The sequence below is a fragment of the Cucumis sativus genome, chromosome 3 (genome assembly GCF_000004075.3).
Source record: "Cucumis sativus cultivar 9930 chromosome 3, Cucumber_9930_V3, whole genome shotgun sequence".
NCBI lineage: Eukaryota > Viridiplantae > Streptophyta > Magnoliopsida > Cucurbitales > Cucurbitaceae > Cucumis > Cucumis sativus.
In genome coordinates this window covers 27,709,127-27,732,772 of record NC_026657.2, presented here as the reverse complement: position 1 = coordinate 27,732,772, position 23,646 = coordinate 27,709,127, and the positions used below count along the sequence as shown (strand labels likewise).

Genomic DNA, 23,646 nt, shown 5'->3' with positions numbered 1-23,646 from the left:
AACGATTGTAGCCATATATATCTATACGTATTTAATATTCTATAAGTTTTTTTTTACATCAAAATGTTATAGAGTTAAACATATATTCTACATTTTTTTTCTTGACACCTAAATTTATATTACCGATATTAAAGTTAAAAGTTTGAACCCCACCCAATTAGCATACAAATTCACATGCACATCATAATAAGTAAAATAAAATGACAAAGTCTACTTTCAGATTGAATGCTCTCTTCAAAGTTATTTGAAAATGTTCTAGTTTTAATTCTTCAACTTTCAAAATCCTTATTTGATACAATATTATTTTTTGTTATTTCAAAATCTTTACTTGTTACAATATTATTTTTTATTATTTATTACCACGTTTACTATTTTTTCTCCAAATTGAATTCTAATACATACGGTTATAATTTGACTGTAGTTTTGTTTTTGTTTCGAGGAAAGAAATTTAAATAGCCATATATTGAATGACTTTGTCAAAACTTAGTTATAGTTTAGTTATAATGTGGTTTTTCTTTTTTGGAGAATATAGTTATAAAAGTATGATAAAGTCAAGATTTTGAGGTTGAAATTGAAAGCTAAATGTTCAAAATTTGCTCCGCAAGAGGTGGATGAGAATATTGTTAGGTATTTGGATAAAATGGACAAATAAACCAACAAAAACACAAACCCTCTTTATCCTGAAATTTAACTCAACGGCTACGCTTATAACTTTATAAATCAATTCTCCTTTTTCCTTTCTCCACCATCAACTCCACATTTAATGGCTCATTTCTATGATTTTGTTCAACGTAGGTTTGAGGTTGGTTACGTTAATGCATCCTTTTTGTTATCTTACCTCAAACTCCTCTTCTTCAATTAATCTTCTTCCAAGTTTGAAGTTTGAATCTACAGGTTTCTAAATTTTGAAAAGTGTCTAAATATGTCTATCAACTTTTAATTTTACTTCTAATTTTGTGCTTAATCAATGCATAACCGTATTATAATTAAAGAGGATAAATTATGAAAAATATTTATGTCACAAGTACTTATATGAGTGTTTTTAATATATGTGTGTGTTTTGAGAATAATGGAAGAGGTGGGATCTCAATTATCATAACTAAGTTAGACACATTTTTAGCGTATTTGTCATGCTTCCACTATTCTAATATATTACTAATACCTTTTAATTAAAAAAATTTGAAAAATACCATTAACACTAGTATTCTAATATGAAGTTATATTGTTTGTGATGGAAGATGAAATTCCTTTGTCAGTTATCCTTGTATCTAGTAGATCTTCATTTTCCTATAAAGTATTATCAATCAAAACAAAATTATTTTATTATTGGATACAAATATTTTGATCGTCAAACACATTTATATATCAGTTGAGTTATTCTTATTATAACCCAAATTTTATTTTATTAAAGGTTGATTTTGTAACTAAAAAAACTCCCCTTCTTGTTTAGGAAGATGTCACCATATGTACTAAAAGGCTTCTTTTTTTATTTTTGTTCATTCAATCTATTATGGTATTGATTAGTTATTATATAAATATTAAAATGTATTCAAATATAGTTGCCAATATTTAAATATTAAAATATGTAAAGGTTGGGAATTGGTAGTTAAAAAACAATATTTTGATATTAAAGAAAATATTGTCAATCAAATAAGATTTGCAGATATCATTTCTTTCTAATTAGGGATAGTTGCAAATTTAACAATTAAATTCAAATTAATTAAGTATATAACACAATTTTTAAAAAATTGCAAATATAGCAAAATTTGTCAAATTCTATCAATGATATAAGTCTATCATTAGGTCATGTTGTAAATATTGGTATATCATTGATATACCATATGAAGACTATCATCGATACAAATCTATCAGTAATAATTTTGCTATATTTACAATTTTTTAAAATGTTATTATATCCTTAATTACTATTGCTAAAATAGCCATTCATTCCAATTTTCCTTCTAAATATGACTTCATGATGATTCTTATAGTTAATGGTGGAAAAAGCCTCAACTTTGACAAACTGAAAGAAAAGGAAGAAAAATACACACAATCTAAGTGGGCAAAAAGCCAATATGCCACATTGGAAGAAAAAACATCCACCCTCGTTTCCACTCCAAATATGTATACATATTCATGCTTATTTCAACAACGACAACGTCTAGATGTAACCTAACTTTTCTCTACCACCAAAAAGAATAGAAAAAATTATTCAAAAAAAATGTGCATAATATTTTGTTCATTAGTTGCAACTTCAATTGCAGTTTGATTAGAACTTAAATTTTTTTGGTACCAACTAGTTTAAATGAAAATGGGTTTAGAGTGCAATATACGAGTATTGCCAAACACAACCCTATTTTCTTTTCCTTTGACATATAAAAATCTTGTCCAGACTTTGGTTGATCTAAAAGGAATTATTTATTTCTTTCTTCCTTTGACACCGGCCCGTATATCTTTTGAAGTAAGGATTTAAATTTTTTAATATTTCAATCACCATATATGATTTAACTAGTGAAGTTGCGCTCAAGTTAACAATAAAAATTATTTTTGTCTTATAAATTCTTAAAGTATTTTTGGCAAAGTAATCAAATTCATAAGAGTTTTTGCCAATGTAATCAAGAGTACGTTGTAAATGCTTTATTCATTCCAAAATCGCTTCTTCATTTTACTCCATTTATTTTAAACTTATGCAAAAAGATAATTTGTTTTCATTTATATTTTTTTCTCTACTTTGTTATTTATAGCTAATTTTCACTCTCAAATTTTTGTAAAGGAAACATTTAGTGATTCAAAAAAATTATTTACAAAGTATAGCAAAAAAAAAATTAATACACGGTTAAAAAGTTTGATAGATTTTTCAAAAATAAAACATTTGACAAAATATTTCCACTTTATGTAATTAATTTTGCATTTTAGTTGTTTTTCAAGCATATCAAGTGTATTTAATCAATCAATTGTATAAGTGAAAAATATTAAATGTATCTGCAGTGTATCAGGTGTATCAAACATATGTAGTAATGTTTCAAGTATGTATCAAAAGATATCGAGTGTATCAAAGAGTATCAGGTGTATCAAAGAGTATTAAGTGCATCAAATGTATCAATCAAATACATCAGGTGTATTAAGAAGTAGCAAATGTATCGAGAGATGTATTAAGTGTATCAGACGTGTATAAGGTGTATCAAACGTATATTAGTAACGAAGACATCTGTGACATTTTACCTCTTGATACGTGGGTTGAGCTTTGTTTTTGCCATTTTCGCAAATAATAAAATGTTTATGCCACACGTTTAATTATTATAACTTATTTTATCATTTTTGGAAAGTGCCCTGGTTTTGAACTGTGCTTATCTTCAATGTTAGTCTGATTGCAAATAGCAATCATCCGTTTTATTTCTCTATCTTTAATTTCTCCTAATTTTTTCTCTTTTTATAACTTTTTTTCCCAAATAATTATAGTTTCATTCCCCATGTAGTATCCATTTTTGTAATTCGAAGACATTCTATCTATGAAAATACTTTACAATCAAACATAATTTACAAAAATAACTATAATCAATATGTTTGTGTTAATGTTTACTTTCAAGTCAAACGCTTCTATTAAGCATGTATTTAATCGTTTTAAGATTCATTTGGTTTGATGTTATACATATAGAGTTGTTTTTAAATATAGCAAAATATCAAAATTTATTTGAGCAAAATATCAAAATCTATTTATGATGGATCACGATAGATCACTATCATTTGGGTAGAGACAATTGTTTTAAATGATAGAAATGTTGTAAATATTTTTATGCCACTTTTATTAATGATAAACATGGATATCTATCTATAGTTAGCTCGTGAGATTAACTTCAGAAATATTATATAATTATTAAAATGTGTTGATCAATCAAACAATCAAAATTGATTTTAAAATCAAATAAAAATTGTGATATATTCAAATTGATTTCTGTGGTTCAAAACTTAATTTAGAGTTATCCCGTTAATTATTATATTTTTTTTATAAATAATTATTTAATTAAATAATTAGGGTAGAGATCTATTTCTATTTTGTTTATTGTTAAATTCTTATCAATTAGTTGGTATATTTTTATACATCCATATTCAAATAAAATTCAAAACATTTAAAATTGTTTGTTTTATTACCAATTTAATGATCAGCCATGTAAATTTTAAAAAAAAATCATAAATGGTTAACCAATAATATTTTACACAAAAATATTATTAAATAACTATCGTGAGAGTGATTGACCGAAAATCACCTATCACACAATTCCTCGAAAACCAATTTAAAATGGTTTTATATTTTTTTAAAATCAATTTTAGTTAAGGTCAAACACCATCATTTGAAAGAAAAGTGATTTCAACCAACTCAAAATCACTCCCAAACACATCCTAAATTTATTTGGTATGATTATAATATTTTTTATTTATAATAAAAACATAAACATCTTCCACATTTTATTGTTTACTATCATCCAAAGATAAAATGTGCTAACTAAAATGGAGTTTTAGCTAACTTTCCTGAACTTTTTTATACATATTTTTTCTTTGAAACTGAATTGACTGCTTTGTAATAGAATGCATTTGAATTTTATTTTATTAAATTTAATAAAAACAAGTGAATGTCACTAATGCTTTTCAAAGCACCCAAAATATCTAATATGTTCTTATGATTTGGAGCAACTCTATATAATCTAAGCTAAAACTCCTTTTAGATGAATCAACAATATTTTAAGACAATTAATGATGATTATATATGTAGAAAATAAATGGGCATGATTTAGTTGATTCTCTAAAAATACACATTTTATTCCCATCATTGTTCCAACACAAATCTTTTCATATATAATAAAAAATAATTCATCCTTTTTCAAACCCTTTTCAATTTAGAAACCAAAAAGGCTCTCCATAACAGCAACCTACAGAACAAAATTTAAATAATACAATAAAAGAAACACAAACAATATATAATACATACTTCACCTTTTAGTTGCTTGTTAGCCTAAAATTATCAAAATGAAACATTGTACATGTAGGAGGGTCGTTGATCTTCCTACTCTCGCTTTTTAAGATTTAAATTATCTCACTCTCAACTCTTTCTATTCTATTTTTCAATTGATTTTTACTTTTAGTCTCGATGTTTTTTAACAATACGTTTTATTCTCGACTCTCACTCTTTGTTTTAAAAGAAAGCGAATAACGAGAGTTCAGAGATTAAAAAGCGAGGGAGAAACGAGAGCAAGAGAAAACAACAATGAAGAGCAGGTAGTGTCAATATTTGAGGGATAGCAAGGGAAGTAGGCACAATAAGGTCATATGTAGATAATTTCCACCAATAATAACCCAAGCAAAAGGTATAAAAGAATAGTAATAATAAAAAGAAAAAAGCTTCCGTTTTAAAAAGTAAGGCAAATTCCATGTTTGGTTAAAAAACTGCAGATGAACAAATGACAAAAACCATTTGAATTTTGCAAGTAAAAAACAAACTAACTCACAAACAGCTGAAAAGAGAAAAGGCACATTCAGTTACAAGAACTCAAAAGCACAGTTTTTCGATCACTGCCATTGATTTGTAAATCAATGGCTCTGATTGAATCTGAAACCGCACCAAACAAGTTTGGAGGATGAAACACGTCTTGAAATGGCGATTTGTACACAAAAAAAACTAAAGCCATCGTGGACCGAAAATGGTGGAAAGAAACCATAGTTTGGCAATCAAGCAATAATAATAAGCTTCATTCAAACAAATTCCAACTGATTTTCTTCAATGTTTCAGTATGAAAATCAAGAGTTTTTGACTGCTGAATTCCCTTTTTTTTCCTTCCATTTCTCACTTTTAGGTGCTTTTGAATCAACCCATAACAAGTATTTTCAAATAAAAAATGCTTTTCAAAGTCAAAATCGTTTCTTTATACACATAAAGATTAAAAAAATTTGGTTCTAGTTCTTCTCTATATATACTCTCTAGTCTCTACCAAAAGACAAAGCAAATTGGAGTTTTAACTTCAGCAGTTCTCTCTTCTTTTGAAACTTTGTGTTTAGAAAGTGAAGAAGAAACAGTATGAAAATGCATCAACAAAACCGTTTGTTCATCTTTTTCATAGCATTTTCTCTGTTTTCTCTCTGTTTTGGCAGTTACCTTGAGGACCCATTTCCTGTTTCTCAATATCATGATCAAATTTATAGTGATTATCCAACACCTGCATCATTATATACTTCTAGGAACACTGATTTTCACAGCTCGATGATGACAAAGAAGAGACCAGATAGAGGAAGCTCGTTTTCAGGATCGACAAAGGTGGTGAATGTGGATGATTTTGGAGCTAAGGGAAATGGACAAGACGATACTAAGGTAGAAACCTCACTGAACATATATTCCAACAAAATATACTTACACTTTCAAAACCAAGTATCTAGCTCTACTTCTTGCATTATTCTGACGACTTACCTTGCTAATCTTCGCGAGCTGTCTTCACCGAAACAAGCTACCATATATGAACTCATTAGTGTTTGTTTCGATGAATGTATGTTTTAGGCATTTGAGCTTGCTTGGAAGGAGGCTTGTTCTTCTAGGAAGGCAACTCTTTTGGTTCCTAAAGGAAGAACATACTATCTTAAGCCAATCATTTTTTCAGGTCCTTGTAGATCTCCTTTAACACTAAAGGTGAGAGTATAAATTAGCATATATTAAAAGTAAATGTTAATTTTCAATATCATGATTTAGGGAAACTTGGCGCTCATTTGTTTGTTATTCTCATTGTTAGATCAATGGAATGATCAAAGCTTCTACAAGAATATCTGATTATGAAAACGATGGTCGTCGACATTGGCTTAAATTCCACGAAGTTGATAACTTTGTTGTAGAAGGCAATGGTATCATCAATGGGAATGGCAGAAAATGGTGGCAAAACTCTTGCAAAGTGAACAAAGGACTTGTAAGTATATATCTCAACTTTGAACAACTATTATTTCATATCTCATTTCCTTGATAAAAACCATTGGCTGATGATTGTTTTTTTTCTTGGATTCTTCTGCAGCCTTGCAAGAGAGCACCAACGGTTCGTTGCCCGTCGCTGTCCTTTTGATCTTCGGAAACTTGTTTGAAGTTCTCTAATCGAAATGTTCATTTGTTTTCTTTGTATGCAGGCTGTAACTTTTTACCAGTGCATCAACTTGGTTGTGTCTAACCTGATGTTCAAAGATGCACAACAAATGCATCTAACTTTTCAGAAATGCACCAATGTCAAAGCTTTGAATCTTAGAGTGGTCGCCCCAGGAAATAGTCCCAACACGGATGGAATTCACATCACAGAAACTCAAAATGCTATAATAAGAAACTGTGTCATTGGAACAGGTATACTTAACAAAGAAAATGAAACAACGTCTATACTTTCTTTACCAAATTGTTTATCCAAAATCTGTTTTTCTTTTAAGGGGATGACTGTATTTCAATTGTAAGTGGATCAAGAAATGTTCAAGCAATGGATATCACTTGTGGGCCAGGTCATGGAATCAGGTATTCTTCAACTAAATTTGAAGCACTTTTTCTACTTTTTACTCCTATTTTGTTTATGACTTTGTTTCATGCCTACAATGTTTTGATATGATTTCTTAATTACAATGAAGCATTGGAAGCTTGGGAGCTGACAACTCAGAAGCTGAAGTTTCAAACATAAGAGTAAATAGAGCATTGATCTCAGGAACAAGCAATGGGGTGAGAATAAAGACTTGGCAGGTATGTGAAGAAGGGTAAAATTCTTTGGGATTTTGATTCAATTTTGTAAAGAAGTTTGAATAAAATGATGTAATTGTCAATGTAAAGCAACAAACTTTATGCTGAACCCAAGTCCACTTAAGGCAGAAAATAATGAAATTTATTCCCCATTTCTTTGACAGTTGAATTCTCAGTATTTGACAGAGAAAAGTTGGCCAGATTTCCAAACTGCCGTTGACCCTTTAAACTCCAATCCTACCATACCAACCCTCTCCACCTGTCAGCTTACACGTTCCTCGATTATTTTCACTCGATAACTCATCCACCCTACACCATTTGGGTGTTACGCATTGAATATTTTAATTTCTAGATAGGTAGTCACCAAGCCCACTTTTTCTTCTTCATTTTTTTTATTTCTTTTTCCGTTTTTACAAACATGTGGTTTAGGAAAATCAAACATTCAACCTCTAAAACTTCATGTTAGTGACATTGAGTTGTACTCATTTTAGAATTTTTGTATTCTTCATCTAGAACCAATAAACTAGGTTACAATTAAATTAGCTAAACTTTGATAGTTGAATTATTATGGACGGATATGAAAAAGTGATATCTCTTGTGTCATTAAAATCATAGCTTCACACCCATGAGTGTTTATGTAGTGTCACTAAATGGGTCCATGACTTGTTTAGTGGGTGTAGCTGAATGGCACTTGACAAATAAGGGTATGAGTTCAAACTTCAAACCAATAAAATAGACAAAATGAAAGAATGACAAAACCAAGTCAATTCAGTTGGTGCAAGGATCACAAGTTAGTTTAATTACTTTGTTAGTCAGAGAAAGAAAAATATTAATAAATGTCACGTTTTTTTGTCTTCTAGAGGTAAACTACCTCTATTCTATAAAATGTCTAATAGATTTATAAACTTTTTTAATAATATCCTCAAAATTTTGAAACTTAGAAAATTAGCTCTATTGGCTAACTATTTTGTTTTTTTTTTCTAATTTAATCTATAGACACTACTTTCACCTCTTTCTTTCTTTTGCGATATATTATTCTACCAAGTACCAATTATTTAAAAAACCAAGCCAAAATTTAAAAACTAAAAAAAGTAGCTTTGGAGAAGTTTTTTTTCTTCTTTCTGTTTTGAAATTTGGCTAAGAATTCAACTGTTGTATTTAAGAAATATGCACGTCATTGTAAGACATGAAAAATAAATATATTTAATTTTTTAAAACAAAATGGTTATCAAACATGATCTTAGTTAACCTATCAAACTTAAATTTGAATGTTGTGTAATGAATCCTAAAACGTTTATTTTGTATTTATTAGATCTACAATTTTTTTTTAAGACAAAAAATGAAACTCAAAACTAAATTTATGATTTTAAAAATTTATGAACCAGATAGACAAAAAAAAAAAATTAGGGACTAAACTTACCCTTGGCATTTCTTTTAATATAACATGGGTATAACTTTTCTTATTGTGATTTATTTACACTTAAAACTCCAAATCATTTGATTTTTCTAGAAAGTTGATTTTGTTTGCCTTTCAAACAAAAGTCTGATAATGAGATGGTAAATGTGCAGGGAGGCTCTGGATATGCTAAAAACATAATGTTTCAAAATGTTGTGATGAGGAATGTGAGCAACCCAATAATTATAGACCAGAATTACTGTGATAAAAAAGAGTCATGTCCAGAACAGGTAAAGAAATTTTGTCAAAATCTTTGATATAGCTCTGAACTGAACAAGATTCATAGAAAGCCAAAGTACAAAAATTGATTGATTTATTTATTTTGTGATTGCTCTTATGGATGCAGAAATCAGCAGTGAAAGTAAGCAATGTGGTGTACAAGAACATTCGAGGAACAAGTGCTTCTGGTGATGCCATAAAATTTGATTGCAGCAAAAGCTTCCCCTGCCAAGGGATTTCTTTGCTTGGAATTCGTATAGTTGGTCAAGGAAATGAAGAAGCTGTTACAGCTTCTTGTGAAAATGTTAGGTGGGAAACTAAATTGAAAGTTTATCCACAGTGTTAGAATATAGCTTTTGAGCCATGTAAATGCATTTCACAACAAATTTTCACTTTATGTTAGACCTTCAATCTTGAAAGTGTCGCTATTGTATTCAAGATCACTATTATCTTAACTATTGAACTATGTTCAGATGGATGATAAGAACATAGATGATAGTTTACACATATAAAAGAAAAAAAAAAGATATTTTTCCTTTTCAATCTGTTCTCCCAGTAATTATGGCCTGTTAGAACAATTAACTTTGATTCCTCACCACCTACCTCAAACCATTATAAACATTATTAAACTTGATGTTTAACTAAAGGGAGGAAAGAAATATACTTTCTTCCCCAAAAGAGGATTGGATCAGCAACTAGATCACAGCATTATCCATGAATTAGAATCAGTAGGTAGAAAGTAGGAGCAACCAATATCTACTCTGGTTGAGACAGATCTTGGCAGTTAGCATGGTCACCACAAACAGTGGAATAGATCTTATTTGCCTCTGGAGATCCCGTTTCTGGCTTTGCCACTGCGACTCCAGCAATGGAGGCAACAGCGGCAGCAAACATAAAATCCCTCATTCCATGGCTGCTCTGTTTCTCAATTATATGCCATTGACCATTGTAATTTCCCCCCAAGAAGCTCTGGTAGCATCTACAACTAGCCTCTGGAGAGTGCTCGAGGGGTGCCTGCTGGCACGGGCTGAAATATCAAGCATTTTAGTGGTCATGTGGATAGGTAGCCACTGGTGCATGGTAACAAAGCTCCCCAGCTTTCTTCCTATAAAGTTTAAACATATAGATGTATGTGCATACTACATATTGTCTAAAAGGTCTTGTATTGTCCATTATCTAATACGAATCAATAACCCTGAGAGAGAGAGAGAGAGAGAGAGAGAGAGAGAGAAGCAACCAGTAGTCTCAAGACAAGAAAAGAGCAAAAACCTCTAATAAACCTTTTCTACTGACAAAGTAAGAAGAATGACCAGTTTACAAGGGCAATATCTTTGATTACCCATCAATGAATATGCAAAGAATAAGTGAAAAATGTATAAAGATTCTTCTGTTATACAAGGTTTAAATAATGATACAAAATTAAGCCTCTAATACTACCTTTTGCTCTCTATCTTCATATGGCGGAGGCATCAAACTAAGCGTATTGGCAAAAAGATCTTCACGTCCAGAGGGAGGTTCTGCTACAGGAGCATCCAATACATAATCTGGAATCGCAACTATTGTTTCCTCGAAAAATGACTTGATGGTCTACAAAGTCCAATAGGTTTGCTTAGAAGCTATGCAACCATGCATTTAAAAGGTGGGAAAATTAAAAGGACAAAAAACCTCCGTAACAATGCAAGCGAAAAATCTCAGTTGGTGATAGAAAAGTGAAATTTTAATACCGGATTAGAATTATTCAAATTTCAGTAGAAGTAAAATCAAAGCAAAAAGTTCACAGTGAAATTATCGAAATTAAGTAGAGAAAAAATGTCAGGCATTCACATCAAAATTCACTGGATGAACTTACTCTCTTCGAGCATATTTTAATACCTTGCAATGCATAAAAGCAGCATCAGCCTTACGCTTCCACGGACCATTTCCAGGATCGGTGTAAAAAAGGTGAAGCAATGGCTGCAGCAAAAAAAGAAGACTGGTAAATGATCACACCAGGTGTTTGTGGTGGGGTGGGAGTGCGTTTTGCTAGACTCCAGTATGTATTGATCATGAGAAAAGCAGCAACTCATATCACACAACTGTTAAAAGGGTTCTAGAACGGTACAAGGCTATAACTGAAAAATCAGCAGGTAAATGAAGACATAGAAGCAAAAGAAGATGATAAATCAGTAGCATGTTGTGCTATAATTAATATATGAAAATTCTTTGATTTTTTCTCCATGAAAGCCATTTATTTCAATTAAAAAAAAACTTGACATATGAAATGGCCAACCTCCAGCTGAAGGAAATACAAAGCATTCCTCCAATTGGCAGTAATCAAAGAGAGTCAAGGTTATAAAAACGCAATAATAGGAAGTAACCATCCTAGGTAGTTGATAGAGAAACCACAGTCTAATCAATCAACTGGAAATCACCATGCCATCTTATGTCCACCATGGAGATCCAAAGTGCACTATTTAACATTATACGTTGCAAATCTTTAACCATTTAATCTACACCGGTCTAATCTAGAACACATATGCTAACCGAACACCTTAACAGTTATAAGGCCTACTCCCTGCAGCCAGCACTCCTCCGTTAATCCCATATATCTCAGATAGTGAGAGAAGAGTATCACGCTCATGTCACATACTTAAAATTACTGAAAATAAGTATAGTTAAATTAAATCCAGACCAATAGAGTAGTTATAAACATGTTCAAGTCTCCACCACACATTTTGGAAAAGAAATAGCTGACACATGAGATACAAAAGAAATAAGACCAACTGAAAACTTACGAGACAAAAATTTGTGTTTAAAAAATTTACCAAAAAGGCTGTACGTCACCAACAAAATCTTACCTTCACAACATCTCGTATATTCGGCTTATTTCCGTATCTACCCAAAACAGAATCCCCATATACTTGATACTGTTCAAGGACCTAGGAAATGGACAAGTATACAACTAAATGAGATAATAGTCAACTTTCAAGTAGAAGCATAATTTCACAGCCAAGTTTACTATTGTACCTGACGACGTGTGATACCACTGCTAGGCGCACCATAAATTGCAGTGTCTACATGTCCTAAAGTACGCCAAGGGCTGTGGAGGATAAATAACAACCATTAGTCAAACTAAGGTGTGGCATAACCAACTTTGATGAAATATCCAGACCAAAATATTGTTGAAAAGTACGAACACTTGACCAAACTAACAACGTTAATGTGATGATTATTCCATCCATAGTAACTTGAGTTTTAACAGTTAAAAAATATATTAAAATAATAAATATTAAAAACAGAAGAATGCTTGTTTTCACTGTAATAACTTCATCTTAAACCCGAGCTCAAATGAATTCAGAGAAACAGAGAAGCCTTTTGTATTTCACTGTTTGAGAAGAAACTGATGAGCCAATTTTGTACAAGGGCAAGAGTATCAAAACGTACACAACAAAATGAGAGAATTTACATGTAACCATATATTGTCTACAACAGTAAGGGGTTGAGAAAAATAAGAATTCCTAACAACCTGTACAGGCAGATACAACCAGATATTATAGAAGAATTCTATTTTTTAAGCATGGAACATAACATGTCGTATTTCAGGTCCTCTCATACTGATAATGGTTGAAACTAGCTGTGACTATAGGACATATCCTATACCTTGAAAAGGAAGCGAAAATTTGACATTTGCTTGTAATAAAAATTAAACAAAAAAGAAAGTAAAGATAGTAATTTCTAGAATGTTCATAAACATACTTCTGGTAAGCAGCTCGGCCCATCATTACACCATGAGCTCCTAGTCTCAGAGCAGCATTAGCCTGTGTAAATTCATTCAAAATAAATAAACATTAATCTATGATGTAGAAAATTTACCAAATGCATGCTGCTAATTTCACAAGGAACTCTCATTCCATCGAAACCAACTCCCAACAAACAAGTTTTGGGTCAATAAGCCACATAAAATATCATTGAATGACTATAGTGCAATGCAAGACATTGAAAAGTTGAAATGCATCCACCACACCTCCTCTTTATATAAATGGAGACAATATCATGTAAAAAGATATATTACAGTACATCCCTTTTAACTACAAGGTGGTTAGCCCCTGCAGTGATTTCAATGCCTATTTTTATGCTTTTCTAGTTTGGGAAAATACAATTTCTGATATGTTAAGACCATTTGCACCTTACAGCAGAGCATAAAAGCTCACCTCATCAACAGTGTTAATGCCCCCATTTATTGTGAATCTCAAGTCTGGAAAGTCACGCATTAGTGCATAGAAATATTCATATCTGTGATCACATCAGAATTATAATCATTAAAGGATATTCTTAGTTATTATTTGTTAAAAATAGTTTACGGTCTTTGTTGAAATACTTCAACAAGAAAACAAGATCTCTTTAAGACAATAGAAGGTAAATAACCATACTTCAAAGGAGGAATAGTTCGATTTTCAGCTGGGCTGATACCATTGAGCAGTGCCTTGCGGGAATGGATTACGAAATGCTTAGTTGGCGACAAGGAAGAAACTTTGTAAATAAAATCACCTGAAATAAAAGGTTCAGGATGTGAGAGAAGAAATAAGCAACTAAGAAGCCACATAATGTAACATCAAACTAGAATGACTTTTCAGAAAGAATATTAAAATCAGGCCTCTCGAAATTGTCATGCACATATTGTCAATAAATATGTTGAAAACTTCAAATTTCAAACATCAAGCATCAATTCAAATGTCATGTGCTTGTGTTGACCAAGCAGAATTCCTGGTCTAAGATGATTTATGATTGTAGCCCAAATGAGTTCCTCCAAAGAAGTTCTCTTCCATCAAAGGCATTTCTTTCCTCTGCCCATTATAAAATGTTGTCTTTCTTTTCTTGGAACAGGGAAGAGATGAAGGTGTGGGTGATCAAAGTCATCGTCCTTTTCTTTTTCTTTAAAAAAATAAACTAGAAATTCTTATTCAAAAGATGAAAAAGTCAGAAAAAAGGAACAAAGAATCACAGCCAAGTGAACAAAAGCTGCTTCAAGAAAGATAACTTTCGCTTTCAAAGATTATATTAAGGGTTCCCAATGAGAGAACATTCCCTTCAAGATTGTACCTATACTTGTACCTTTACCAATCACTTTAATGTGTAGTCAAAGCCACCTTTAAGCACAAGAAAGATAAGTTTCTACAAGAAAGGACACAAGATAAAAGACAGAAATTATTGTGATGATGCCACTTAGAGGAAATAAATTAAAAAAATGCCAAATCATAAAACAACAATACCAACGATCGTCACATCACTGTGTTATATATAACCAAAGAAGTAGTAGTCACTAGTCAGTGCTTTCTAACAAGTGAACAAAGACTAGAAAACTTACAAAGTTCGTTATATGAATCATGGTCATCAACGCCAATTCGACATTTCACGCTTACAGGAGCATCAGTCTTAGCAGCAATTACTGACATGGCTTCGCCAACAAACTTCCCTTGCGAACATGACAAACCTAGGTTAAGACGCATAGCTGAAGAAATAGAATCCACAAAATAACTGAAATCAAAATATAACCAGCACACAGCCAGAAACCTTAGGATCCAGCATAAGGCGAACGCCAAAGCACCCATGTCCTGCCACCTTTGGACTTGGACATCCACAACTGAAAATATTTTTACAAAAATATAGAAATAAGAATTTATGAAGTTATTGTAGAAACTGAGACTGAAAGAATATGAAGAAGATAATCAAAGACACACTTCAAATTAATTTCATCGTAGCCATAAGGATTGGCAAGTTCAATAGCTTTTGCAATGTTATCCAAATTGTTTCCTCCAATTTGCAGGACAATAGGATGTTGATCTGGAGAAAATGCTAAGAACCTGTCCTGTGCAAAATAAATGAAGATTACAAGAAAAAAATGGTCAAAACAAAGATTGTTGATGCATATGGTATGTAACTCAAGTATGATTGTGAATAAAAAAAAAAAAGGAATTTGTCATATGCCTCCAACACTACCAGACCAGATATGCAAGTTACAATAGTAGCAATAAGATGGTAAGTAGGTAATTCTTTTTGAGAAAAATAAAGCACACAAAATTTCTTCACTCTCGCCGATCAAATATTCATCAACAGTCCTAGACCAGTGCATATTTGTCTAATAAAAAAAGTGAGAAAACCCTGGTCCAACTTGGCTGACAAGGAAACAAACAAGATATGAGGTCAGACCAATTTGGAAACTAAGCAGATCCCAGCAATGACAGGTCACTCAAAGTAGTCAACTGTTACAAGGTTCAATTTGATTAGATCATCCACAATCTGAAAAGACCATCACACTGTCACTCTTGGTGACCAAATGTAGGTAAAACCAGAGACCACCATGGTCCAACTCAGACATCAAACATGAAAGTTGTGGTATATTGTAGGATTAAGGGTCAGGATGTTTTTTTGAGGTAACTGGAGGCAAAACTTCTCATAAGGGTGGGGGCAGGGGGCCAAAAATGATCATTCATTAACCCAACCTATTAACATGGAGGCAATGTGTCTTGTGAGGCTGAAAAAAGTTGCATACAATTTTAAAAGCCTCGAGTAAAAAATGGAAAATCAAGAAAATTGCATATATGCCTCTTACAACCATCGTTAATAAATAAACGCAACACTATTGGGTAAAGTTGTAGGCAACATTGATCAATTAATTATTGTCCAAAGGATTCTGCCGCAAACTTACAAGATTATCTTTTTGATAAACAATTGTTTCAGCAGCAAGCATCTCGGTGTACAGCCACGCATGCTTTGATATTAAACGAGCAAGTGTTCTGTAGTGATTATCAGTGCATTCCATCATAGGAGCAACACTGAGAAAGTAAATAAAAATCAATCTCAGTCGATAGACATTAACACTCAAGGTACACAAATAATAAAGATAACACAACAATATAGAAAACTCGCCTAAACCATGGAGGGGAATAACGTCCAGCAACCATTTCTGCTTCTGGACCTTGTCGAAGTATCTGATTTCCAGAAGACCAACTAATTGGTTTAGACAAATTCTTTTGCAATATACTTGATGAAAGCCTGGGATGGCTGTTCTGAATGACAGACTGAACAGGAGTCGAAGAAGCTGTAACAGAACATCCAGCAAACTTCATCATCCCTCAACTCATATCACAGTCCGCTCCTCAGAAAATTCTGATCATGAGCAACTTGAGAAGCTTTAAGAGTGATGGAATACTCAAAAAACGAATCAAAACAACCCTAGATGTTCGATTACTAAACACTGTAAAAACTAGCTAGCAGTCATGACAATCAGGAATGAAGAACTAGCAAACAAGCACAAAAACAAAAGAAAAGCTCCCCACAAAATGAGACAAAAAAAAAAACAGTTAATCTTAAGTTTCAACAAGCACCCTTTTACCAGAGCCAATCATTTGAACAGATAAATAGATAGAATCAAGCACCCTTCAGAGAGCAAACCATTTAAACAGAGAAATACCACAAACATAAACAGAATATTAGAAAAAGAGAACGTTTTTACGCAATTAAGAAAGATGATAGAGTGATTGGCAGTTGGCAGACACAGTTGCAGAGATGAAAACAGGTAACATGGTTAAATATCAGGCTTAAACAAGATGAATGTTAGGGTTTACATGGATATATGATAACCAGGGGGGCGGGAATTTGATGGCCTCCACTTGGGACGGTGGGTGGTGCGGCGGAGTTGAGAGGGACGAAGATTGAGCGGCGGAGAAGAAAGTGGAGAGGAATAGGAGGCGTAGTATTCGGATTTTATGGCCACCTTCAAATCTGCTCGGTTCTTTTTTCTTCTTTCTTTTTTTTTCTTTTTCTTTTTAGCAATTATATTTCTTTTCCTCGCTTTTAAATTTGCTTCATTTTCCTGATACCTGCGTTCCTTGGGTAATCGTAATAAAGGTCAATCATATATCTAACACTTATACGTACATGATTTATAATTCATAGAATTTAACCAATTTTGTTATATTTATAATTATTTTAAATCTAATTTCTAAATTTTTAACAATTCCTCAATTCTAAAACATTTTTTTTCTTTAGTCAAAATTTTAAACTTTTTTTTACTCAGAAAAAGTTCAACATTTAACTTTAAAAGAATTACAGAAAAAAAAAGTCACTGCTTCCATTTAAAAAAAAAAATCAACAGTTAAATCGGTGGTAAATTTGTCATTTCAAGATGTGTATGTAATCCGTGAAAAGCTTTTCCAATAATTTGCAATTAAATAGAATAGTTTTCCTTTTGTCCCATGGTTTGAATTAAAAGATTATTTTTCCATTTAATTTAGAAGATCATTAAAACCACTAAAAAAATCTTCTAATTCAATCCGTGGAACAAAATTAAATGATCTTATTAATTGTCTAAAGAACTTATATTTTGTGATGATTAAAATTATTGGAAAAGCTTTTCGTTAATTATATATATATATTGACAAATTTGTAAACTCTTTCACTTAAAATGGAAGAGTAAAATAGAAACAAAAAGTTTGTCAACATAGAGATTTTTATTTTTTAACAAATTTGGACATTACTGGAATCTTCAAATATATGTGTTTCTTGAGTTTAATAAATGCAATTGGTGTAAGTGTGTTGAGTGGAGAGGTATAATATAAAAAAAAAAAAAAAAATACATGTGTTTGAAAAAAAAACGGTTTGATATTCACAAAAGAAAAATATTTTGACAAAATAACTAATAGAGAAAAGTAAGACAAGATAAGAAAAAAAAAGATAAAGATAAATTTTAGTTATTTTAATAATGTATTGTTTTGTTTTCCTCATGACATAAAATCCTATTCATATTTCATAATCAATATGGATAAATTTGATATTCACATTTACTATATTTATAAGAAAAAAAATTAGAAAGTGAAAACTTTTTTTCTTCTTAAAATGTTATTTCGTTTAAAGATAATTCGTCTTAACATTTTTTTTCATTTCAACCAATAATATTCGGACACTCTCTTTTTAATTTATTTTTTTTACCTTTAAATAAATATTATTTTCAAATTATTAGGTACCAAAAGACAAGGCAAAATGTTGTTGACTTAAACGACGTCGTTAAAAGGGGAAGTTGAAATAACTCAACCTCCTTTGTTCTTCCTCTCCATTTTCCTCTTTCAAGAAGGCAGCTTTTCTTCTTCCATTACTGCAAAACCCAAAGCTCAAAGAGCAGCTTCACAAAGGACACCAAAAGCCATGAATGCTCCCGACCGATACGAGCGCTTCGTCGTTCCAGAGGGTACCAAAAAGTAGCTTCACAACCTCTACTTCTTTCTTTCTATTCAAACCAATTTTCACAGTTTCTAACTTTTTTTTCCTTCCTATCTAGGGTCTCATACGAGAGAGACACGAAGATCATTAATGCGGCGTCGTTTACTATTGAAAGAGAGGAACATACCATTGGAAACATCTTGCGGATGTAATGACCCTTTTGAAAAATTTTAGATTACTGCTTGATATTTGTTTAAGTGGAGTTAGTTACCGGGTTTTGTTTTTTTCGACGAACAGGCAGCTGCATAGAGATGAAAATGTGTTGTTTGCTGGATATAAGCTTCCTCACCCTTTGCAGTATAAAATTATTGTCCGGGTCAGTTCATTTTCCACTTGTTTTTGGGTTTTGTAATTTGAAATAGGGCTTTAAGGGGGCTTTTGAGATTCTGGGTTTTATTACCCTGTTCTGTTTCTTAGTGCTTGTTTTGATTGGATGAAGGATTTTAGGATTCTGCTTAAGTTTAAGCTGTTGGATTTAGTAGTAGCCGGTTTTATGTTCAAATTATTTCATTCATATTTCATCCCCGATGAGGGTTAATATTCCACTTGTTGAATCCTGTGCTTATCGATGACCTGACATGGAAGAGTATTAAACATGTGTTTAATCAAGCTTTTGAGTTCAGGAGTGATTTAACAAATATTCTCATTTCAACCTATGTTCTTTTTCTTGGTTTGTAATCTATTGAAGTTAGAAATCACTTGGCTTTGGTTCAAACGGGCTGAAGCTCGAGCTAAAAAAGCTATGTAACTTGGTTTACCATTGCCCTTAGGACCACCATGAGGATAATTGTTATTTGTTAGTAATAAGCCATTGAGCTTGTCAGTAGGAGTTTATCTTAAATAGAGTGAGTGGGGAGGAAGGAGGCAAAGATTTAGTTCGCATAGGCTTGGCCGCTTGGGTGAGAGTATTCAAGAGGGGAGGTCCCAAATACGTTGAGTATTAGGGGAGTCATTGTGGTTCATCACCCTTTATATATATTTCAATATCATTTTAGTACTTTGGTTAACTTTTTGAGGGAGACGAGGATAACTGTTTTCAAAAGACCATGTCCCATAACTTAACTGTGCCTGTTCTTCTATTGAGAACATGGTTCAATGGGGTTTCAACAAGATTATGTTGACCGACTTTTCTTATAGTGAGAAGTAGCTTCTTAAATTCTTTCAATTAATTAGAAAATGCTTTTGGTTCTGGTGCAAAAATGTTATTTCGTATATCTCAAATTTTAGAGACGGTTTTTCATGTTGTTTGGAACCATTAGGATATCAAAATCTGGAAAATGAGACATTTGAAGTTGATGAGCTTCTTGGTTTTTTATGATTGTAGTGTTTTTTCTTGCCTCAAGTTAATCTAACCTATCTTACTGGATTGGCTACTTACAATCTTCGTACGAAGAGAATGTTTGGTACCCTATACTGGTCCTACTAAATATTACCTACGGATGGAATTGATCAGTCTCTGATCTGTTGCATATCATACGTACAACAAAGGAACCTGAAGTGTCGTTTAAGCAAGGAGACAAGACGATGAATTTAACACGTCCAGCCCATCTACCTTACATGTTTGATGGGGTTCTTTATCGTATGATGGATAAATGATTTAATGTGGCCCTATAACCATTTTGTTCGCCTGTTTCTTACCTCCGTATAAACATGCATTTACGTTCTTGGACCCATATTTTACTGTTTCAAGATATTTTGTTTAACTTTAACTTAATGTGATTTTATGTGTCTTTTGGTTTCATTATAAATTTTCAGTGAACTACCAACAGGTTGGTTTTTTGCCTTCTTGATATTTTAGTACAAAAGTGCACCTGTATATGGTACACCATGAACAGAAGTTGCATTTGAATGATTTCTCATAAACATACAGAGAATGGTTTTTTTTTTTCTTTTTCATTCTTAATACTCATCCGGACATCTTTTTCCTGTTCCTGTTGGTTTGATATGTATATATTGGGGTTTGTCTTCCACAAACTAATTATTACTACTCTTCAGATCCATACTACTAGCCAATCGTCGCCGATGCAAGCATATAATCAAGCCATCAATGATTTGGACAAGGAGCTTGATCATTTGAAAAATGCATTTGAGGTTTGAATTTGCCACTCTGTCTTTAAACTTAGTTTCAAAATCATGCAATTTAGCTAGTAAACATTCTCGGTGAAAAGTAAAGTGCTGTTGAAATCGATACCAAATCTCTTATCGAAAAAGGGAAAATAATTGATAGCAAGTCAAAAGAGGTTCGGAGTGATAGTGAGTTTGGATGAATTTGAAGAAAATGCTATTAAGTGAAGACACTTTTTCTATAAGCCCTTTTGAAAATAGCACTAATTAATTACTTCTCTCAAAAGAACTTAGTGTTTAGAAATACTTTTAATATATTCTTTATCTAATCAGACTCAAACTTTAAGGAGTGATTTTAACGAGTTAAAAACACTTTTCACCCTATTGAAAGTCATCTCATATTCATTGTACCCATTTGCAAAAATTGATGGTATTAAGGGAGGGAGGTAACTTCATTTGGTTAAAGGTCATGATGGTAACCTGTTTAAAATTTAATATACAATTAGTTTTCTTGACAGTGAAATGTAGTAGCTTAGGTGGTTGTCTATGAGAGACTGAGAATATAATTTTCTTTTTTTTCTTATGATATACATGAGTGTTCAAGTTAGCTTATGTGCACCTCGACTAATCTCACAAGACAACCCGATTGGCTACAACGTTTGGGTGTCAAATAAACTTGGAGGAAATTAATTCCTAGGTAGGTGGCAATTCTGGATTGAACCCATGACCTCTTAATTTGTTATTAAGACTATTGGCCAACCTATGATGGTTCACTCACAAATATAAAAATTAAAATTAAAATAAAAGCTCAACTAAATGAAGTCTATTGTGGATGACAGTGGAAGTGGAGGTGGAGTGATGAGGTTACTAAAATTTCAACTGAGTCTGCATAACAAGTCTTGTTTGAGTTTTGACTGCATTTGGTTTTTGAGAAATGTGCCTGTTCTCTCATTCTCTCTCTACAATGGTTTTCATCTTTCCCAAAAACAAGTTTTCTATAAATTACTTTTTTTAGTTTTCAAAACTTGTTTTGGATTAGGAAAACACTCTTTAAAAGTAGACTACTTAACAAATAAACCAATATGTGGAATCGGTGCTAAAATCCCAAAATTGATATCAAACGTGACCTTAACAAATGATGCTTGGATTCTCATTCCCACATTTCCAATTCCATCCTTTTGCCCCCTGAATGTCATCAATTGGCCATAGGTACTTAACAGTTTGATATTTAGATCAAGAATGATTACTGATGTTTACATAATTATGATACTGTAAATAATGATATGGACTGTCTTCACTCTTACAAGTCAATCAACATCTGTGCTTTAAAACACTGTAAATCTCTCGACAACCTCAAAACCTGATTGATTGGCTTGTTGGGGTGCAACTTCAGACTTCTCGAAGTTAGGGACATTAAACTGAGGCATTAAAGCTTCGAAACTTCTGCAACCTTATTGAGCAGGATCTGTCTTCTATGTTGTTCAACGGTATCCTTGAGTTATGAAATGATTTGAAACTTCTTCCCCGCAGGCTGAGTTTGCTAAGTTCTCAAGGGACTATTGATTTGATTTTGGAAAACTTGTTGGAGCTCAATTCAAAATGCAGGTACAAGACAATGAGTTACTGACATGAAATGAATTTCCAAGAACTTTGTTTTGTTTTCTTTTAAGGTTTCTGAAACCATCTTGTAACTTGCTCAACTTTTGTTGTATGACAATGCTTCTAAATTATATATATTATTTGTCTTAGCACACTTCATGTTTGTGTTGATAGATATCCTTTTGAAAGTTTCAGTTTGATAGGTGTACTTACTCAAATTTAGTAATATTACGTTTTGATGGGTGTTAGATCTCTAATATATCAAGCAGGTGATTTTTTTTCTTCCTTTCATTTCAGGTAGTAGAAAGACATAATTATACCTTATTTGAATAGAATGATGGTGTTTTGTTGTCTTTTTACCAAGAAGGTAAAATAATCCTTGAGGCTTCAACCAACTTTGATACTCTTTTCGTTTTGCCACATTCAACATTTTCGTTGCTCTTAATATTTGGGGAAAAAAGAACTCGAGTGTTTAAGGAGAAATAAAAATTATTGTGTTTATTGGGTTATTACATATATCTATATGTGTGTGCACTTGCTTTGAAAGCTATTTTGAATGGTTGGTGAATTGATTGTCTAAAAAATCTAATGTCATTCACACGTCTTTCTTTCTCTACGTCTTCTTCTTCTCCAATAGGACCAACACGATGGGTCCACGAGCTGCTTTGTGGAGACTAACTTTGGTGAAGAGAGAAATTGAGTGAGAGTGAGTGCAGTGATTTGTTAGTGAGAAAGAGAATGAGAGCGAGACTATGATTCTTTTCCACATGTATTCATATATTTTGGTTATTTCACCATAGTTTTACGTCAACTATGGTCATTTGACATAGGTCATCCATTGGGCCAATTGTGGTTGCTTTCTTAAACACTCTAGTTTTCATTTTAAAAAAGAAAAAAATAAGGTGATTTAGAAAGAAAAAAAGGGTTAATAAATGATGGCGCTCAAATTGTACTTATATTTGAAAAATTGCATCATGTGACCAAATAAATTTAGAAAAAAGCATTCCATAGCCGTTCTTTTTCGAGTATATCAAATATGACAAGTAATTAGATATATTCACGACTATCAATTTTAAACTTTTGCTATCTAAAAAATGTAATGACATGGATCATATTATTATAATTTTATTTACGCCTTTTAAATTTTACATTTACAATAATTTTATCTTTATGCCTTTTAATTTTCTAACAATTTATTCCCTTCGGTAAAAAAGTTCATCAAAGTAAAATGTTGACTTTTATTACACTTTGTAGCTTAAAAATGTAATAAGTTTCTAATTAGTTTATTTATCTACTAAGGTCAACTTCGTTAAAT

The 23,646-nt window shown here is 32.0% G+C and overlaps 3 protein-coding genes across 6 annotated transcripts; 2 read left to right on the top strand and 1 right to left on the bottom strand.

Moving 5' to 3' along the window:
- The first annotated feature begins 5,687 nt into the window (after positions 1 to 5,687).
- On the top strand, positions 5,688 to 9,956 carry LOC101220707 (polygalacturonase). The gene is made up of 9 exons (XM_011653471.2): positions 5,688 to 6,358; positions 6,542 to 6,670; positions 6,771 to 6,941; positions 7,044 to 7,064; positions 7,153 to 7,360; positions 7,441 to 7,522; positions 7,633 to 7,741; positions 9,308 to 9,424; positions 9,541 to 9,956. The coding sequence occupies exons 1-9, from the start codon at positions 6,068 to 6,070 to the stop codon at positions 9,757 to 9,759; spliced, it is 1,347 nt and encodes a 448-aa protein (XP_011651773.1). The 5' UTR covers positions 5,688 to 6,067; the 3' UTR covers positions 9,760 to 9,956.
- A 702-nt stretch (positions 9,957 to 10,658) lies between these two features.
- On the bottom strand, positions 10,659 to 17,238 carry LOC101215708 (tRNA-dihydrouridine(20/20a) synthase). Of its 2 annotated transcripts, none has more exons than XM_004149667.3 (13): positions 17,018 to 17,238; positions 16,320 to 16,559; positions 16,099 to 16,225; positions 15,131 to 15,258; positions 14,964 to 15,033; positions 14,758 to 14,860; positions 13,823 to 13,940; positions 13,604 to 13,685; positions 13,149 to 13,210; positions 12,420 to 12,492; positions 12,251 to 12,331; positions 11,286 to 11,366; positions 10,659 to 11,000 (listed from the first exon to the last, which is right to left on the bottom strand). In XM_004149667.3, the coding sequence occupies exons 2-13, from the start codon at positions 16,520 to 16,522 to the stop codon at positions 10,833 to 10,835; spliced, it is 1,296 nt and encodes a 431-aa protein (XP_004149715.1). In that variant the 5' UTR covers positions 16,523 to 16,559; positions 17,018 to 17,238; the 3' UTR covers positions 10,659 to 10,832. The 2 variants fall into 2 exon arrangements, with proteins under 2 accessions (XP_004149715.1, XP_011651772.1); XM_011653470.2 differs by having other exon boundaries at positions 16,320 to 16,491; positions 17,018 to 17,223.
- A 1,241-nt stretch (positions 17,239 to 18,479) lies between these two features.
- Positions 18,480 to 23,197, top strand: LOC101216683 (DNA-directed RNA polymerases II, IV and V subunit 11). 3 transcript variants are annotated; one of them, XR_004215200.1, is made up of 7 exons: positions 18,483 to 18,646; positions 18,727 to 18,816; positions 18,906 to 18,984; positions 20,664 to 20,759; positions 22,263 to 22,337; positions 22,629 to 22,698; positions 22,969 to 23,197. XR_004215200.1 is itself a non-coding variant. In XM_011653469.2 (6 exons), exons 1-5 carry the CDS (start codon positions 18,594 to 18,596, stop codon positions 22,293 to 22,295), a joined length of 351 nt encoding a protein of 116 aa, XP_011651771.1. In that variant the 5' UTR covers positions 18,483 to 18,593; the 3' UTR covers positions 22,296 to 22,337; positions 22,629 to 22,925. The 3 variants fall into 3 exon arrangements, 2 of the variants coding, with proteins under 2 accessions (XP_031738335.1, XP_011651771.1); XM_011653469.2 differs by lacking the exon at positions 22,969 to 23,197 and having other exon boundaries at positions 22,629 to 22,925; XM_031882475.1 differs by lacking the exons at positions 22,263 to 22,337; positions 22,629 to 22,698; positions 22,969 to 23,197 and adding an exon at positions 22,126 to 22,256 and having other exon boundaries at positions 18,480 to 18,646.
- The last annotated feature ends 449 nt before the right edge of the window (positions 23,198 to 23,646 follow it).

Coding starts and splice junctions, on each gene's coding strand:
- LOC101215708 (XM_004149667.3), bottom strand. CDS start 16,522: ATGATGAAGTTTGCTGGATGTTCTGTTACAGCTTCTTCGACTCCTGTT. Junction 16,226..16,319: donor TATTCCCCTCCATGGTTTAG/GCGAGTTTTCTA, acceptor TTACTTTCTCAG/TGTTGCTCCTATGATGGAAT. Junction 15,034..15,130: donor TACGATGAAATTAATTTGAA/GTGTGTCTTTGA, acceptor AAATATTTTCAG/TTGTGGATGTCCAAGTCCAA.
- LOC101216683 (XM_011653469.2), top strand. CDS start 18,594: ATGAATGCTCCCGACCGATACGAGCGCTTCGTCGTTCCAGAGGGTACC. Junction 18,817..18,905: donor ATTGGAAACATCTTGCGGAT/GTAATGACCCTT, acceptor TTCGACGAACAG/GCAGCTGCATAGAGATGAAA. Junction 20,760..22,262: donor ATTTGAAAAATGCATTTGAG/GTTTGAATTTGC, acceptor TCTTCCCCGCAG/GCTGAGTTTGCTAAGTTCTC.
- LOC101220707 (XM_011653471.2), top strand. CDS start 6,068: ATGAAAATGCATCAACAAAACCGTTTGTTCATCTTTTTCATAGCATTT. Junction 6,359..6,541: donor ATGGACAAGACGATACTAAG/GTAGAAACCTCA, acceptor TGTATGTTTTAG/GCATTTGAGCTTGCTTGGAA. Junction 6,942..7,043: donor GCAAAGTGAACAAAGGACTT/GTAAGTATATAT, acceptor ATTCTTCTGCAG/CCTTGCAAGAGAGCACCAAC.